Raw genomic sequence first — 15,838 nt, 5'->3', positions numbered from 1 at the left:
TTCTTTGTTTTTACAATGTAAAGTTAAACTTTAAAGCTCTTTGAGTGAAATGGATTTTTGGAAAAGTGCTATACAAATTAAATTGAATTTGATTTAAATCAACTTAAACCTTAAATAACGTTCAATATTTTACTCTCCATAAAAATTTATTTTGTCAAAATTATACAACTTAGAAATGAGCGCAGATTAACATCAGGCCATTGACAGCAATGAAATAAAAATGACCTGGAGGGCCGGATGGAATTACCCGGAGGGCCAGATCCGGCCCTCGGCCTTGACTTTGATACATGTGCAATATATCTTTACATTGAACTCCCGTTTAATTATAAATTGATAATAAGTGATAGTAAATGAGAACTGTAGTGTGTTTGGGTTTGGTTGAAATGAATGTTCTTAATTATTTCTTTTAGGGAAAAAAAATAATTAGAGTTCAGTTTGGGTTTAAGTTTAATTTATTGGATTCTTTTGAAAGACAATTCCTATTTTGTCACACAAACTTCACAGTACTTTTTTTGTGGTCATTTACAATCACTATGCTAGTCTTGTAGAAAAGTTTTCCGAATTTGTTGATTCCACAACAAAATTACCTTGTTGTACACATAATAAATATACTTCAATTATAAGGCTTTAGAAGGATTTTTTTTAGTATACAGCCAAGTATATGTCAGAGTGGTGCAGTAATACCATTATACTGGCTGATTTGTGTTTATTTAAACCTTTATTTTAACAGGAAGTCCCACTGAGATAAGATCCTTTTTTCAAGGGAAACCTGGGCCAAAGTGCATCATTGCAAGAAAAAAAAAAACAATTTAACAATAATAAAGAGGTTAAAACAGTCACAGCCAGTGCTCATAAACACCATTATGCTTATATACGAGTAAGAAACTAATACAATGTGTGGATGCATATGATAGTTATAGAGTATAATAGATTTATACAATAGTACAAATCATTTAAAAAAAAGAAAATCTTAGAAAAGTGTTTTAATGTCCATAATTCCATTCAAAAACTTGAATAGAATTTAGATTATGGGCCTCGAGTCTGTACATTTACTTGTGAGTAAGAGTAAAATGGTGTTTGTAAATGACAATAATTGTCAGAGGAATCCTTGAAACTTTCTGTTTTCTGGACTTTCGTTTGCTCTTAAGGGTCCCCTCCTCTGAAGTGTTTTGGGCATCTGGGATCTGCCCTTTTGGGGAGGGGTACTGTCAGGAATCTATGCTTGGGTTTTTGTGGTGCTTTTTCCATGTTCCCTGTCGGTCTCACCATGTTCAGGTAAAAACATCCACAGATCTTCAGTTTCTCAGTGTCAGATCATCTGCTCTGCTCTGTTCAGACATTTTTTTTTGTTTCTACGTGGGTTTTTGTCATGTTTTAATTGATTTATTAAATGTTTTAAGTTCCTGTCACCGAGCCTGCTCTCCCAATCATTCCTGACAATGATTGTACTTGTGTATGAGTACAGTTAAAATAGTGTGATACAGTAAGTATTCACTTCAACCACTTTCTTAAAAAAAATCTCTCATAGCAGTGGTCATCTGTGAGGGTCATTCACAAACACCTACAGTCTTAATTACACTTTTTCTTAAATAACAGTTTACATCACTAGAGTTGTTAGTGCAGTACAAGAAAATAAATGCAAGGATATTTCTTCCATTTATAAACTCTTTATTTAAATAAAAACAATCCAGCACAGCCGGATACCTTTTAAGGAATGTCACATTTATTTGTCAGAAACATGGAAGTCACATGTTCCTAAGAATCCAATGACTGAACCCAAAGTGGAGCAGAGTGACGTGAAACGCCGATCTCACAGCAACAAAAGCCTTCCACTTTGTGAACCCTTATTTTTGCAGTTTGTTTTTTTTCACACAAACAGGTTTAATATTTCCTAAACTGACTATTAAATACATTTACAAATGTACAAAAAGCAGTCTTAAAATACAGCATGAAGGACAGAAGCCGGGTCAGTTCTGCAGACTCCCTGGTGAAGACGGCTCTATCGGTTCTCAGTAGTGCAAACTTCACATTAAAGGACGTATCTGCAGCTTTTCCGTCACAGCAGAACAAACTCATCCATGCTGCTGGTGGTGCTGGCTCTCTTCAAATCGTTGTTCCTCTGGATATAGGTGACGCCATGCATGGGAGAGCTGCTGTGCTCCTCGTCCTTCCAACTTTCTCCCTCTGAAAATATAAACATGGGGTACGCCTCTGCTGACGTGGAGACCACCTGTGGGAGAGCAGGACTTGAATGTCAAAGGACTCCAGAGTTAAATCACATGTGTATTTTTGGTCAAATGTTGGCATGTCAGCTTTTTTAGAAAACTCAATGTTGCCTAACCCTAAATAACAAGCAAAAATGTGTTTGATTTCAATAGATGATCAGGCAAACCTCGTTAACATTTGTGCACAATAAGTCGAGCTCCTGTTGTCCACTTGCATAAAATCCGATGGTGCAGCTGGGATCCATGCGGGAGAACGGCATTTTCCTGGGATATTTACAATGAAATGACTGCAAGCAAAGAGAAAATAGATATTAACAAATAAGTTAGTTAGTTGAGCTTTGCATTTGGCCAAGAGAGTATTGAAAAGGACAAAAACAGAAAAACACCAAAAACTGATTTTAAATTAAACCTTTTTTCCCCAATATTTCAATCACTTATACGACCATTTGTATCATAGTCAATAAATGCATTTCTGAGACCCCTAACTGATTAAAAGTATTCCTACAAACCCATTGGTCTATTTTCTGCTTTGTAGTTCATCATCAGGCCACTAGGGGGAGTAGAAGAGCTTTTCCTGCTAATTTCAAAATACAAAACACTTTGTAGCTAATTTTCAGAACTTTGTGGTGAGAATAACTCGTCTGTTCTTATTTATTTTCTTAAACAACTACTTGCTATATTGAAAGAAAGTAAAATTTGTTGATAATTAGTTCTTTATAATACAGTAACACCATATTAAAAATGTGTGGATCAAATTTGAGACAGCGGGTAATTCAGCGATTTTTTTCCCCCTGAAATGTCATGTCACTATTTTTACATCTTAAATTAACATTGTTGCAGACAAGAACGTAGCAAATGACTGAATGTATCATAATTGATACTATATATCTCATAAAAAATCTGTTGCAAAACAGTTTTTGTCTATTTCTTTAAAAGATTTGGAAAAAATATTTAAATTCCATAAAAAAAATGAATTTTCTGTCAGTTCTTTGATGTAACAGGCTTCACAGGGTTAAGGAGAGAAAACCTTTTAAATCTGATTGGCCTTTGAGAGAAGTTTCACCACAAAGACACTCCAAGAACACAGTACCGACTCATCCAGGAGGTCATCAAAGATAACAAAGAGATAAGAACTGTAGCCTCACTTGGTCTAGTCTAGTAAAAAGCGGTCCGCATGACTCAATGGCAAAAGACGGGAACAAACGTGGAGAATTCAAGGAAAAATACTGTTCATCAAATATGACACACTTGTCTTTAGGTGCATTCACACCAAAAGCGATTGGCGCAACAAATTTGCATGCCCCGCCCCTCTTTCGCCACACAGCAAATTCACTACCTGACGCCTGTCAACAAATGCATTCCTTTGCTTGGGTTGCTTGGTTGTGTGTGGGAGGAGCTATAAGCTAGTGTTTTAAGCCTGACGTGGAGCGGTGTACGTGTATATGTCACTTACAATATATGGAAGTTGGGAGGATTATGTTGAGAAATCAGATTTATTTATTGTGAACGGTCCTATAAAAACATCGGTAATCACGTCTTTGTCTGGTTTATGAGATTATTCAAATATTTTCCCGGGCTTCGATCTCACTCCTGGGATTGTGTCTGGATGACAGCCGCTTCCACAGTGTTTCTGTTACTCTGTGACAGAGTTTGAAGGCTGTCCTGCATTAACCCGAGAGGACGAAAAAAAAAAAGGAGGGGGGGGGACTGTCTGCCGGCATATCTAGCGAGTGAGCTCTGCTGGACTAAAGGAGGCTGGGTGACGGCAGCCAGAGAACCGCCGCGGTATCTCTTCTTCACCCGCCCTGGTAACTCCACTTAAATCACGCCACAGGACTTCCCATCAATTCGTGTCTGTTCCACTGACTTAACATTGAAACTGGTCGCCTCCGCAGTGCAAATCACGTTCAGTGTGAATGTACTTTAAGATTTGACGAAAGGATGGAAAAATTCAAGACTTAATGGATAAACTTTGAAGAGTTTTAAGAAAGGACTATGTCACCATATTTAGACAAAATGTAAGAACCGTCACAGATAGTAAGAGTTTGTCATTTGATCAGCAACTCATGTGGTGATGTCAACACAAGCACACTCCAGGTTTAAATGCATTTGACAGTTTTGATGACAAGTCATGATGACTTCTATGTATAAAAATAATAGGCCAGATAAAGAGATGAATGTCAAACACGCACAAACTATTGGTGAAAGAAAGAGAACTTCCTACCTCTAAGGGAAAGTTCTCTTTGGTCACATTCACGGTGAGCTGACAGTAATGGGGGTCCAAGTACAGCAGCTGGTCATCTTTCATTCAGTGGAAGGAAAAAAAGAAACATATGACTGAGGAGCAGCAATGTTTTAACCTACACTGTCCTTGTTCTTACCCTGGAAGCCAACAAAGAACAGGGAGTGCTTCGGTTTACCGCCAATGATTCCAATACAACACTGCAACTCCAGGAGTTTCTGATAATATAAATAAAGTTTATGCTTAAATACAAAAGTGGTTTATAGAAATATACACTTCGTGTGTCAGAAGATCCATAACCCCCACAAGAGGCCTTCAGCTCTGATCTGTTTACTCAACAGCCGAGAATATTACATTAAAATAAAGAATTGTTTCAATACTTTGACGCAGGAGATGTAGGAAGGATTGAGGTCCTGTCCCCCGAGTCGCATGGGAACCAGGATGATGACAGACTTCCAGGAGTGGGGAAGAGGCCGCTCACATAACCCCCGTACATCCTGCAGGTAGACTGAGAATAAACAAAAAACGTGCTTCAGAAAAAAACTTCCAGCTTCCATTTTAGCAAAGTTTGAAGAGACGCTCACTGGTGCAATCCTGAGCAACGTAGACCACCAAATTGGGAAGGTCGACTGAAGCTGCCACGGCTTTCCTGGAAAAGAATCAAGTTTGCTCTCTGCAAAGAAATGCATGCTGGGAACACACTGGAGAGGCCGCCGCAGATCAGAGAGCAAACCTGGAGCCGGCTCTCCAGTGCGCTCTGATGTTACGGCGTGGTTTCGGGTCTCACTGTAGGATGTGCGCCATGATGGACGGGCCGTACCAGTCCCCAGCCTTCTTCCCTGAGCTCGCACCCAACTCCACAAGCCTGTGTACGCCGAAGGGGGCTTTAGGGTGGTCTGCAAACCAGGAAACCACCTTTCTGTGCATGGCCTCCAGAGGTCTGTCATACAAGGACCCGAGGCTCAGATATCGACACCTCAAGTTTGATTTGCACTCGGTGCAGTCAGCTCGGTGAGGCAGGTCCAGGTCATCCTTCACAGCCCGGTACCACACCGACCACATCCAGCCTGCAAAAACACATCCTTATTTGTACGGAAAATGAGATTTGATGAAGTACGGTAATCCAAATCCAGTATGAAGTCAGAAAGAACACTTAGCTGGGCTCCTCCCAGTTTTTTTTTTATTTAGAAAGAAAAAAAACATGAATTTGGGAAATTAGAAATTATTTCTGACAGGTATGAGTAATGGTCGATGCGTAATGATAAATAGCGTATTCTTGTATAGCACTTTTCTGTCTTTCTTGAAGCCTCACAGCTCTAATCTAAATCATATACACACATTTGAAGTAAGTGTAAAGTTATAAAGTTTTCTGTTTATCAAACCCTTCTTTTTTCTGAATTAATTGTTACAGATGAAACATACATTTAAAAAGCAAAAAATCCCAGATTTGAAATACTAAATGTTCGATAAAACTTGAAAGGTTTTTACTAGGATGGAGAATTAGCGCAACCACAAAAAAATCTAAATACATTCTTTTCAGAGAATAAAGTTATAGAGTTATGAGGAAAAAGTCAAACTTTTACAATAGTAAACTTGTAGGATGATGAGTTAGCAAAAGTCAAATTTGATAATAATGAAGCTATAATTTCATAAGTTTTAAATTGAGAATCAACAGGATAAAGTCATAAATGTAAAAGGATGTTTAAAAAGAAAATATAATAAACAAAAGAGAATTCATATCATGTTTTAAAATGAGAGATACAGAATGCATTGTAAGCAGTTACTCTATCATTGGTTTAAAAATAAGTAAATATGAAGCATTTCAGCAAGTCAACATTGTTTACTATAGTTATAATGAGACTGAAAAGAGTTTGTAGAAACTAGAACTCTTCAGATGAAAATCTACAAAGAGGGTCCAAATGCATTATGGGATATGGATTCCTATAATAAATTAAAACCTTATGGCATCACCATAAATAGATGCACTGACAGATTTAATCACGCATAATAGAGATTGAGGCTTACACCATCATTTTCTTATTGCAAAATTTGTAAATTTGTGACTTTTTTTCATAAATGTAAAATTTGATTTTTGTAAAAAAAAAACTGCTTTTTTGTACAAATTCACAAATTTCTTTAGATATGTTTTGACTTTTTCTCATAACACTTTATTCTTTTAAACTTACGATTTTTTTCTTATAATTTTACAACAATATTCTCCTAAAGTTAGGACTTTTTTCTTATAATTTTTAACATTTCATTCCCTTAAAATTAGGATTGTTTTTCGTATAATTTACAACATTATTTTCTTAAAATGAAGACTTTATTCTCATAAAATTAACACTATATTCTCATGAAATTAAGATTTTTCTTATAATTTTAACACCTTTTTCTTCTAAAATTAGGATTTTTTTTTTTCTCATTATTTTACAACTTTATAATCCTAAAATTAAGACGTCTTTCTCATAATGTTATGATTCAATTCTTGTAAAAATATATATATATTTTTTTACCATTATTTTATTTTTTATGATGGCCTTAATATTCCATCATTCTTTACAGTTTCAAAATCCCTTAAAAAATAAAAAAATAAAACCAACAGACTCTTTGTTTTTCTGTTTTGCTTTGATGCAGAAGAGCCAGAGAACAGAGCAAACACAGGCTGCACACCGCTTGAAAAGGATTCACTTTTTAAACAGACTCTACGGTGTTTCAATTGTTACCTGGTGGCATCAGGTGTAGGAGGAGACCTCGAGCCAGCAGCATTTGGCCCGTTCGTAGAACACAACCCCACCCGCTGTCGGTGGTCAGGGAGCAGCCAGCGAGCTGGGGGAAGCCCCGCCTGTACGTCAGCCACAGGAGCGATGCAAAGGCGCGACGGAAACGCTCTTTATTCACTAGAACAATTGCAGAATTGACATTTTAGAAACTGATGGTTTTAGAAAGCTTTTTCTTTCCCTCCTCACATTATTAGCTGATGAGACCGCCTCACCTTCATCCTTGAGCTCATACGACTTTCCCAGTAAGATCAGGGGAGAGCTTTTGCTGAATTTTGCTTTCTGCTTCAAGGACCAGCCTGAAAAATTAAACAGTTCATGAATTTGAAACACAGAAATGCTCAGTGAGTTTTGGAGTCACAATAACAAATCTGACCATATTTGACACTGTTCCAGGCAGAAACCAGCTTGGATTTGAGCTTCCCTTTGTCCGCCGTCTCCTGCAAAGACGTCGTTTCGCTCAGGGACTCGACAGACTTATGCGACAGGAAGAGCCAGTCATCCATGGGGTCATCAGCAGCTGGCGGGTCATTGCAATGCATGCTGGGATTCAGATTCACAAGCGGTGACTAGAAATCAGTAAGAAAGCTCCTCCCTTTTCGACAGCAGCCTAAACGGAAAGACCAAAGAGTTAAAACACGTGACTGGAGCAGCCAAGCACAGTAAATCACATCTTGTGAAGCAGCTGCAAACAGGTTTCACCTCTGGAAACTCCTGAGAAAAGCATCAAAACGAATCCTTCTCGGCAACAGAAAATGGGAAAAAAGTCAAACATGTGACTGCACCCTGTGATCAGAGGAATGTCAGATATCTCATTTAAGCGGTTTCAATCCAGCGAAGTATCACGTGAGAGGACAAAAATATTATATTCTAAAAATATTTTAAACATTTTGACTGGAATGAAGTTCAGCAGAAACACATCCATTAAAGTCAAAAGTTATATTTTAATATAGCTTGTTACATTAATGATATAGAAAAAAATGGAACAGAGAATAAATGTTGTTTTGGTTTATTTGTAACACCACAGCTTCAGCAAAAAAGCCCCAACATGAAGGCCAGACCATTACAGAAAAAAAGAAGACTAAAATAATTAACAGAAAACTGAAAAAAATAGGATTGTAACAATTAAAAGCAACAAAAAGAAAGGGTGTTATTATAAAACATTGGAGCCAGGAATCAATTAAAAATTAATTGCAAACCTGGGAAACAATAACTTTGTCTATGTTACAGTATTTGCAGACCACTTACTATCCGCGAACAATCACAATATAAAATCCCACACAAAACTCTACATTCAGCGCATTCATTTTAAATTAAGGCTGTTAATTGATTGAAAAAAAATCAGATTAATCACATTTTTGTGTTGTGATTAATCAGTATTAATGACAATGTTTTACTAGGTAAATCTTATGAAAACATGCACCTTTTGAACAAAAACACACCATGGAAGCCTAAATCTGTGAGGCAAAGAAAGGACTGCTGCTCCTCGACGAAAAATTAATTTTCGTTAACGAATATTAACGCGTTAATTCTGGTCAATTAATCACCTGCGTTAGGGTTCACAGCTGTAAAAAACATAAATACTGATGCTCTGAATTTGTTATCAGTTCAGTTGATTAAATACTTTTAACAAGAACACAGATCATTTGAACCGATATAAAAAAGTTAAAAATTTACATTTTATCAACATATAAGTCAACTCAGTAAAATAGACTTAAAAGTTAATTTTTTGACAAACCTAATGAAATATTTCAACAGACAGGATGAAAAACATTTTGACAAAAAAATTATGTGACATTTAGGATGTTGAGGCTTTTTAGGTGATTTTCTTTTTGTATAATTTAGTTAGTAAACTCTCAAAGATATTAAACAATGTGACAAAAATCATTATAATCTATTTGGAAGACTAGCATAGCTCTTTTTCTTGTGTGCCACATTATTTTTTCTTGGAGGAAACAGCACAAGTGCTGTGGCCAGCTGAAATAAACAAGTTGGAACAGATTTGTCTGACTTGGTAAACCCTGTTCCTCCAGCGGGATCACAAGGACACATGGATTGATCACAGAGGAATGCTGCTTTCTTATGAAGTTTTGCAGGAACGCTCAAAGGTCACGCGTGTCAGACCGCTGACTCCTCTTGTATTTAATTCTTCTTCAGTTCAAATGACAAATGCAAACAGTTGAGATCTTGAAAGCACGTCCCAACATGGCTTACAGTGAGGAGGAAATCCAAAACATTTGGTTTTCCTGCTCATAATTGTCTCTAATTATGTTATTGGCTGACTAATAACTAAAATATAATTCAATCACCAAGATTTAACTGCAGATGATTAAAATTAAACTCTACTGTTCCCTCCTGAAGTTTGGGGTTTAAAACTACTGTACAAATAAATGCAATTTGTAAACATTTATTGTGTAAACCAGCAGGGAACAATTTTTGGACTGAAACTATTTAAACGGCAACATAAACATAAAAACTCCACAATGAGCATTTAAAGATATGTCATGTACAGTTGCATGTGAATGTTGTTTTTATTTATGCAGAGTTCAGTTGATGATTTTTACATTTTAGCTGACAGGACACACTTACCTAAGTTTACACGGCAAATGACCGTGTGAGTGAACAAACACGTACCTTCATTGTCGCATCGTGATTTCTTCTTTTCCTTACAGACTACTCTATCGGTTAGTTTAAAAATAAAAATAACTTAAATTTACCAGTGCTGACTTGTGTGTCTTTTTTTGGATTCAGCTAAGAACGACACACACATCTACACAAAAGCAAACTACAATAGTGACGTTGTCGTCACTTCCTGCTTATGGTGGTCACGTGCTAATGTTTCTGCAACGGTCCAACCTTATAATCTTGGATCCTGATGGTTTTTAGATAAAATAAATATATTAAAAATGATTGAAATAATTAAAAAATAATATATACATATTTTTAAATTAATACATTGCTGCAGACAAAATGGAGAATAACGCTCAAGTCCATACCGGTAGCGGAAGTGGATCTTCTCGAAGACGAAAGTTGTACTTTACTTTTTGTGTGTTTAGAAAGACAGAACTTAAGAGAAAGAGTGCTAATAATTCTATCCATCGCAACTTTTACTTGCCCGCAGATGCATTCTAATAATTTAAAATTTGGTTATCTTTGTCAGTGCAATATTTCTGAAACTTCAAAATAAAAGCTTTCGAAACTTAAATTCAAGACAAAAAAGACGTTATTGTTTTAGCTCCATAGTAGGCTACAGTTTACAAACGCTCTTTAAAAATAAGAAAGAAAAAAAAACCCCTCCAACTCTTTTATATGTTAGCTTTAGCTAGTTTTATTTTTTTACTTAGCAACTGCATTACAGGTTGTAAAATATAGAATTACTGAATTTGTGGGTTTGTAGATTATTCAAGTTGTATTTCACAAGTTATAGCAGTAAATGCAACAGAGAATAAGTACCTACCTTTTTCTGAGCTTAAGAAGATTGTAAAAAAAAAAAAAAAAAACTAAGCAGCATTTTATATTCTTTTGAATATATTTCTATAAATTTATACATTTAATTTATATTTTGCAGGTTGTCACAGCTTATGCCATTCTGCAAAATATTTGCCCCTGTGCTGATGACACCGAGGCCCCAGAGGAAGATGTGGAGGTGATGATGAGGAGGAAGAGGCTGTTTTGGAGGCCACCAGCGGTGCTGTCTTACAGAACCAACTACCTACTGAGGTTTCTGCCCTGCGTGAGGTACCACCCCACCTTGATTACTTTTAACAGGTAATTAATTAATCAAGTGATTTTTTTTAAAGGTTTTGTTAAAAAAAATTTAGGACGGTGCATGCATTATCTCATATTTATGTATTTATAGATCATTTTAGGTCATGCAGCATCCGTCCTCAGCCAACCCTGCAAACCAGGAAGATGGACGATGCAGTCTACAGTGAAGATGCATCCTAAACTCTCTGCAGACCATCCTACAAGATGTCTCAATCGACAGCCAGAAAATTCCAGTCCTGCGTCTCAGTTGAAGCCCCCCCCTCCTATCCATGTCGACCATCTTTGTAAATAGTTAGAAATCAAAGTGTTACAATGAATGACGATTACTGTGTTGGATTTAGACCTTTATTTATATAAAAAAAGCAAACATTTTTTATACATCAAATATAAACTTCATTTATTTATTCTCAGAAACCAAATGTGGTTATTTGTTGGCATATTTTTCCAGGAGACTATAAAGTTGGTCAAAAGTCTCCCTCCTCTCTCGTGCCCTCTGCTCTTCTGCCTCATGTCTTCTCTGATCAGGTCTAGAAGCTCATCACTAGTCACATTTCCATTAACTCTGAAATTTCGCAAATTGGAATTTCGATAAATCCTCCTAATGGAAACACCACAGTTTTGAAAAAACTGGCATTTTTCGAAATAAAGTTTTTGCCCTTAGAGGAGGTGGGATTTGGGGAGTATCGAAACAGACATTTTTCGCAAAACTGTAATGGAAACACTTTTCAAAATAAATGCGCCTCTTTGTATGAAGTGTCTGTCATGAGTGCAGCACAGCGGGCGGCAGGATCCAACAGTTTCACAGCTCTTTATAAGTTGAGTGTCATACGGAATCATGCAGCTCCTCCATAATAAAATCACCAAGATTTCCTCATGGCTTCATCTGCAGCTACACTTCTGCAGCTTGGAGCCTAAAAATGCTAAAGTCTCGTTTGAGGAAAAGCACGAGTGCAGGGACAGAAACTTAAATGGATCTCGTTGTGTTTTTAAACAAAAAAAGGTCCAGCAGCTTACTTGTTAAAATGATTTATTTAAAAACTGCTGAACAAGTCTGTCAAGTGCACCTGAGACTGTCAATAGACTCTACGCAGCACACGCTCTCCAGACAGAGCTGTGACGTCACCGCAATGCTCCTTTGTTAGTGAATCAAATAAAAAAAATACTTGATCTCATTCATTGTCGTGTTTTTAATGACTTATCGTGTGAGTTGGTTTGTGCTTTATTGCAAAATTATGATTTCATGGAAACAGTGTCATTTCAAAACCGTATTTTCCTAAATTCCTAGAATTTAGATAAAATTTTAGGCAAATGTGTAATGGAAACGCCGCTAGTGATTCTTTTTCTTCTTCAGGCTGGTGGGTCACTCCTTCCTTCCTCTCTTTCTTCACTCTTCTCTCTTTTACCCACTGCTGTAGTTTACTCCCAGATAGAAGAAATCAGGAGGACTGGTGGAAGGTCTCTGTCCTGATGCCTCATCCATGAGGTCAAGTAGCAGCAGTGGACCCCCACTGACCTTCTCCTGATGCTGGATACTCACAATCCTGAACACAAGGGTTAATAATAGAGAGCAGTAAAAAGAAGATACAAACCTTTTTATAACATGCATATTTAACATGTATCATATTCTTCACCACACATCGACATACTTTGTCATTTTTTTAGGTTGTCCCAATGTTTTTTTGGCCTATAAGGGGGAAATCTTTTCCAGCAGAGCCATTTTCTTCAGGATTATCCTGGAAAAACACATACAACGAAGATGGAGAGATAACAGGGTTAATCCCTCTCCAAAATGTTCCACGTTAAAACACAAAAGACACTTAACTCCAGGGCCGGATCTGTCAGGAATGGTGGTGGAGGACCCAAACGCAGGAGACAGGATTTGTGGCAGAAACTCAAAGATTTACTTAATAAACTCAAAACATGACAAAACCAGGAGAAAACAAACCAGTGCTGTAACAGAACAGAACAGATGATCTGACAATGAGAAACTGAAAACCAGACTCAGAATCATGACAGGATCTAGCCAGCCCCTATTGGGGGTGCAAACAGAATATCAGGGGGGGCAAGTTTAGGGATACAAAATGGTTCTGGTGTAAAATCCTCCCAACCCTATGAAAAGCCCCAATCCGATAAAAACAAAACAACACAGTTTTTAGAGTTTTTAACATGTCTGTGTGTCATTTTTCTTCAGAAAGAGAACAAAAGTAATAAGAAATTATTTAGTTTTTGCATTTCAGAGTATTTCTCCTTTTAAATTTCAGTCAATCACACTTTTTGAATGAATGATCTTCTTTCCATCAACAGCTCTGCTGCACATGCACTAAACCCTCATCTGTTCCTAGTGTCTAGTTCAGGTTCTGGAGAAGAGAAGATGGTATCTTCACATTGACTGCAGTCAAATGAGCCGCCGTTCACATTTCTGTGGTCAAATCAGCATCACTGGATTTTTGGTGTGAGTTTCATCCAATACTTACGGTAGCAGGACTGAGAACGCTGGAAAATCTCCACCAGACTCCACGGAGCTTCTTGATGTGACCACGGAAATGTGAACGGCGGCTCATTTGACCGCAGTTGGAAAGGATTGTAAATCAATGAAAGAGCATTTTGATGTTAGCTTTGATTATTTTATCAAGAACTCTGAGAAACCAATGATTGAATGTATTGATCACAGTCAATAAACATTGGAGAATTAGCTAAAAGAGTCTTTGGTGAACTGGAAGGAGAAAGAATTAGGATTTTGGAGGAAGTTCTGTCCATGAAGATCGTCACTTCCTCGTCATCCGGATCAGAAGTCTGTTTGCTTATCCGTCTCTTTTTGGTCTTTTTTGGTACATCTTATTTATTTATTTATTACTTTGAGTCATTTTTATTCATTTGTAATAGTTTCTATTTGGTTTATTTTTTTAAAAATATATATTCATGTATTTCTTGTTGCTTTTTATTTACTTCTTTTAATGTTCTGTTTAGCCATTTATTATTTTGGTTCTTTTTGTATTTTTATTATTTATTATGTGTATTTTGTCACTTTATTTAAGATTAGTTTATAAATACTAAACTATTTTAACTATTAAAACATCTAACACACTTTCTTTGAAGCAGATAAAAAAATCTATTTTTGTCGTCATCAATGTACCAAACCAACAAGTTGCTACTGCAGAAACTCTTGATTCCTGTTTCAAAATTGCTTAAAAAAATCCATGGATGAGAAAATCTTTAGTGATAACAGAATGTATTTTCATCAGCAGGGAATTAGTTCAAATCCAGCATTTGAAATCCTGTTGTATAGTTTTGGTATTTTGTTGAATCGTTTCTTGTTATTTTCACTAAATTACTCAAAACACTATAAAAATTAATCAACAATAACACTATAATTCTTTAAAGTTCATAATGTATTTTCTTTATAGATATGAGTTTGTGTTTTAGTAATAGGCTACATAGTAGTAAATCACTTATGTAAAAATTAAGATTTCAAATAATATATATTATATTGTTGCCTTTAAAAATCAACAAGAATTTCAATTTTATTTATTTATCTGGGACAGTGGACATTAAATTAACCCAGCAGCTATTTTATATCTGTTGTCCACGGACAAATGTTTTTTTTTTTTAATATTATAAACAACATAATTTTAAAGTTTATACTAAGGAGGTGAGGCAAATTAAAATTCAATGGAATATGAAAGACAACCCCAACTTCCCACCGTCCCCCTTCATGTCAGGGGCCTTTCCCCGCCTGCATCCGCCTGGTCTCACCGAGGCGTCACAGGCGAGTCATCTCAAACACAGCTAATGCTCCGGTACTTTTAGCTTAGCTGCTACAAACAGCGCTAGCTTTAACAACCAGAAACCTGCGCTTTGTCAACTCGTTTCTCGCTTTTTCCTCCACATTACAACAAAGAGAGCAACAGATGAAGAAAAGAAAGAGTTCAGATTTTGGGTAATCGAGCCATTTAAGCGACAAACGGCAGATAAAAACTTCTAAACAGCGCCGCTGCTAAGAACCGCGTGTCTCTGCCGCTCTGTGCACATGAGCGTGAGAGGAGGACCCAAGAGAAGCGAGAGGCCACGCCCTCCCTTGTATCTACCAATCAGCACTAGTAGCTACTTTGAATGGGAGCCAGAGAGAGCAGAGAGCGCTCTGTTTTTCTTGTTTGCATGGCATCACGTTGGGGGGGCAGTCCTGAAATTTGGGGGGGCATTGCCCCACCTTGCCCATGCCTAGATCCGGCCTTACTTAACTCTACTGCAGCGGTCACGAACACTGTTCTGCTCGTTTTACAGCTAACCTTGTTTAAGCTTCTTCTGCTCACCTGGCTGGATCAGGTGTGTTCAATCAATCAGAAACTGATCTAATTCAATCCAGCTAACCAGGAATTACTGAAGCAGGATTGTTACATTTCAGATCAAAATAATGTTAAAACGTTTTATGTTAATCATCAAAATCATAAACTTATCAGTTTACAGTTTTTACTTACATTAAAAAAATAAACATTTTCTATGACTCTGGGTCCCGCATCTAAGTCCACCACTGTGGAAAAATCTTCGGGGTCGACTGCAATGCATCCTGGGTAATGGGAGCACAAAAGGATACACCGGAACATTCCTTGAAATTTGGAAAACTCTAGGGGTTTGACTATATTTTCAACCAGTAGCCACGAGGGGGCCCAAGCCAGGGTCTCATTGTGCCGGTCCCAAGTCTGGATAAATACAGAGGGTTGTGTCAGGAAGGGCATCCGACGTAAAATCTTGCCAAATCAAATATGCAAAATAGGCCTACGAAACCCATACCGGATCGGTCGAGGCCCGGGTTAACAACGACCGCCATC

The 15,838-nt window shown here is 37.1% G+C and overlaps 1 protein-coding gene across 1 annotated transcript; it reads right to left on the bottom strand.

The window, feature by feature from the left end:
- Positions 1 to 1,701: 1,701 nt before the first annotated feature.
- On the bottom strand, positions 1,702 to 10,060 carry LOC112147000 (cysteine protease ATG4D). The gene is made up of 11 exons (XM_024273113.2): positions 9,879 to 10,060; positions 7,621 to 7,854; positions 7,460 to 7,543; positions 7,191 to 7,364; positions 5,255 to 5,534; positions 5,052 to 5,116; positions 4,848 to 4,975; positions 4,607 to 4,685; positions 4,450 to 4,526; positions 2,393 to 2,512; positions 1,702 to 2,230 (listed from the first exon to the last, which is right to left on the bottom strand). The coding sequence occupies exons 2-11, from the start codon at positions 7,784 to 7,786 to the stop codon at positions 2,057 to 2,059; spliced, it is 1,347 nt and encodes a 448-aa protein (XP_024128881.1). The 5' UTR covers positions 7,787 to 7,854; positions 9,879 to 10,060; the 3' UTR covers positions 1,702 to 2,056.
- Positions 10,061 to 15,838: the final 5,778 nt, after the last annotated feature.

Source organism: Oryzias melastigma, linkage group LG8 (genome assembly GCF_002922805.2).
Source record: "Oryzias melastigma strain HK-1 linkage group LG8, ASM292280v2, whole genome shotgun sequence".
NCBI lineage: Eukaryota > Metazoa > Chordata > Actinopteri > Beloniformes > Adrianichthyidae > Oryzias > Oryzias melastigma.
This window is presented reverse-complemented; position numbering and strand designations above follow the sequence as displayed.

Coding starts and splice junctions, on each gene's coding strand:
- LOC112147000 (XM_024273113.2), bottom strand. CDS start 7,786: ATGCATTGCAATGACCCGCCAGCTGCTGATGACCCCATGGATGACTGG. Junction 4,976..5,051: donor CGTTGCTCAGGATTGCACCA/GTGAGCGTCTCT, acceptor GTTTATTCTCAG/TCTACCTGCAGGATGTACGG. Junction 4,527..4,606: donor GTTCTTTGTTGGCTTCCAGG/GTAAGAACAAGG, acceptor ACTGAATGAAAG/ATGACCAGCTGCTGTACTTG.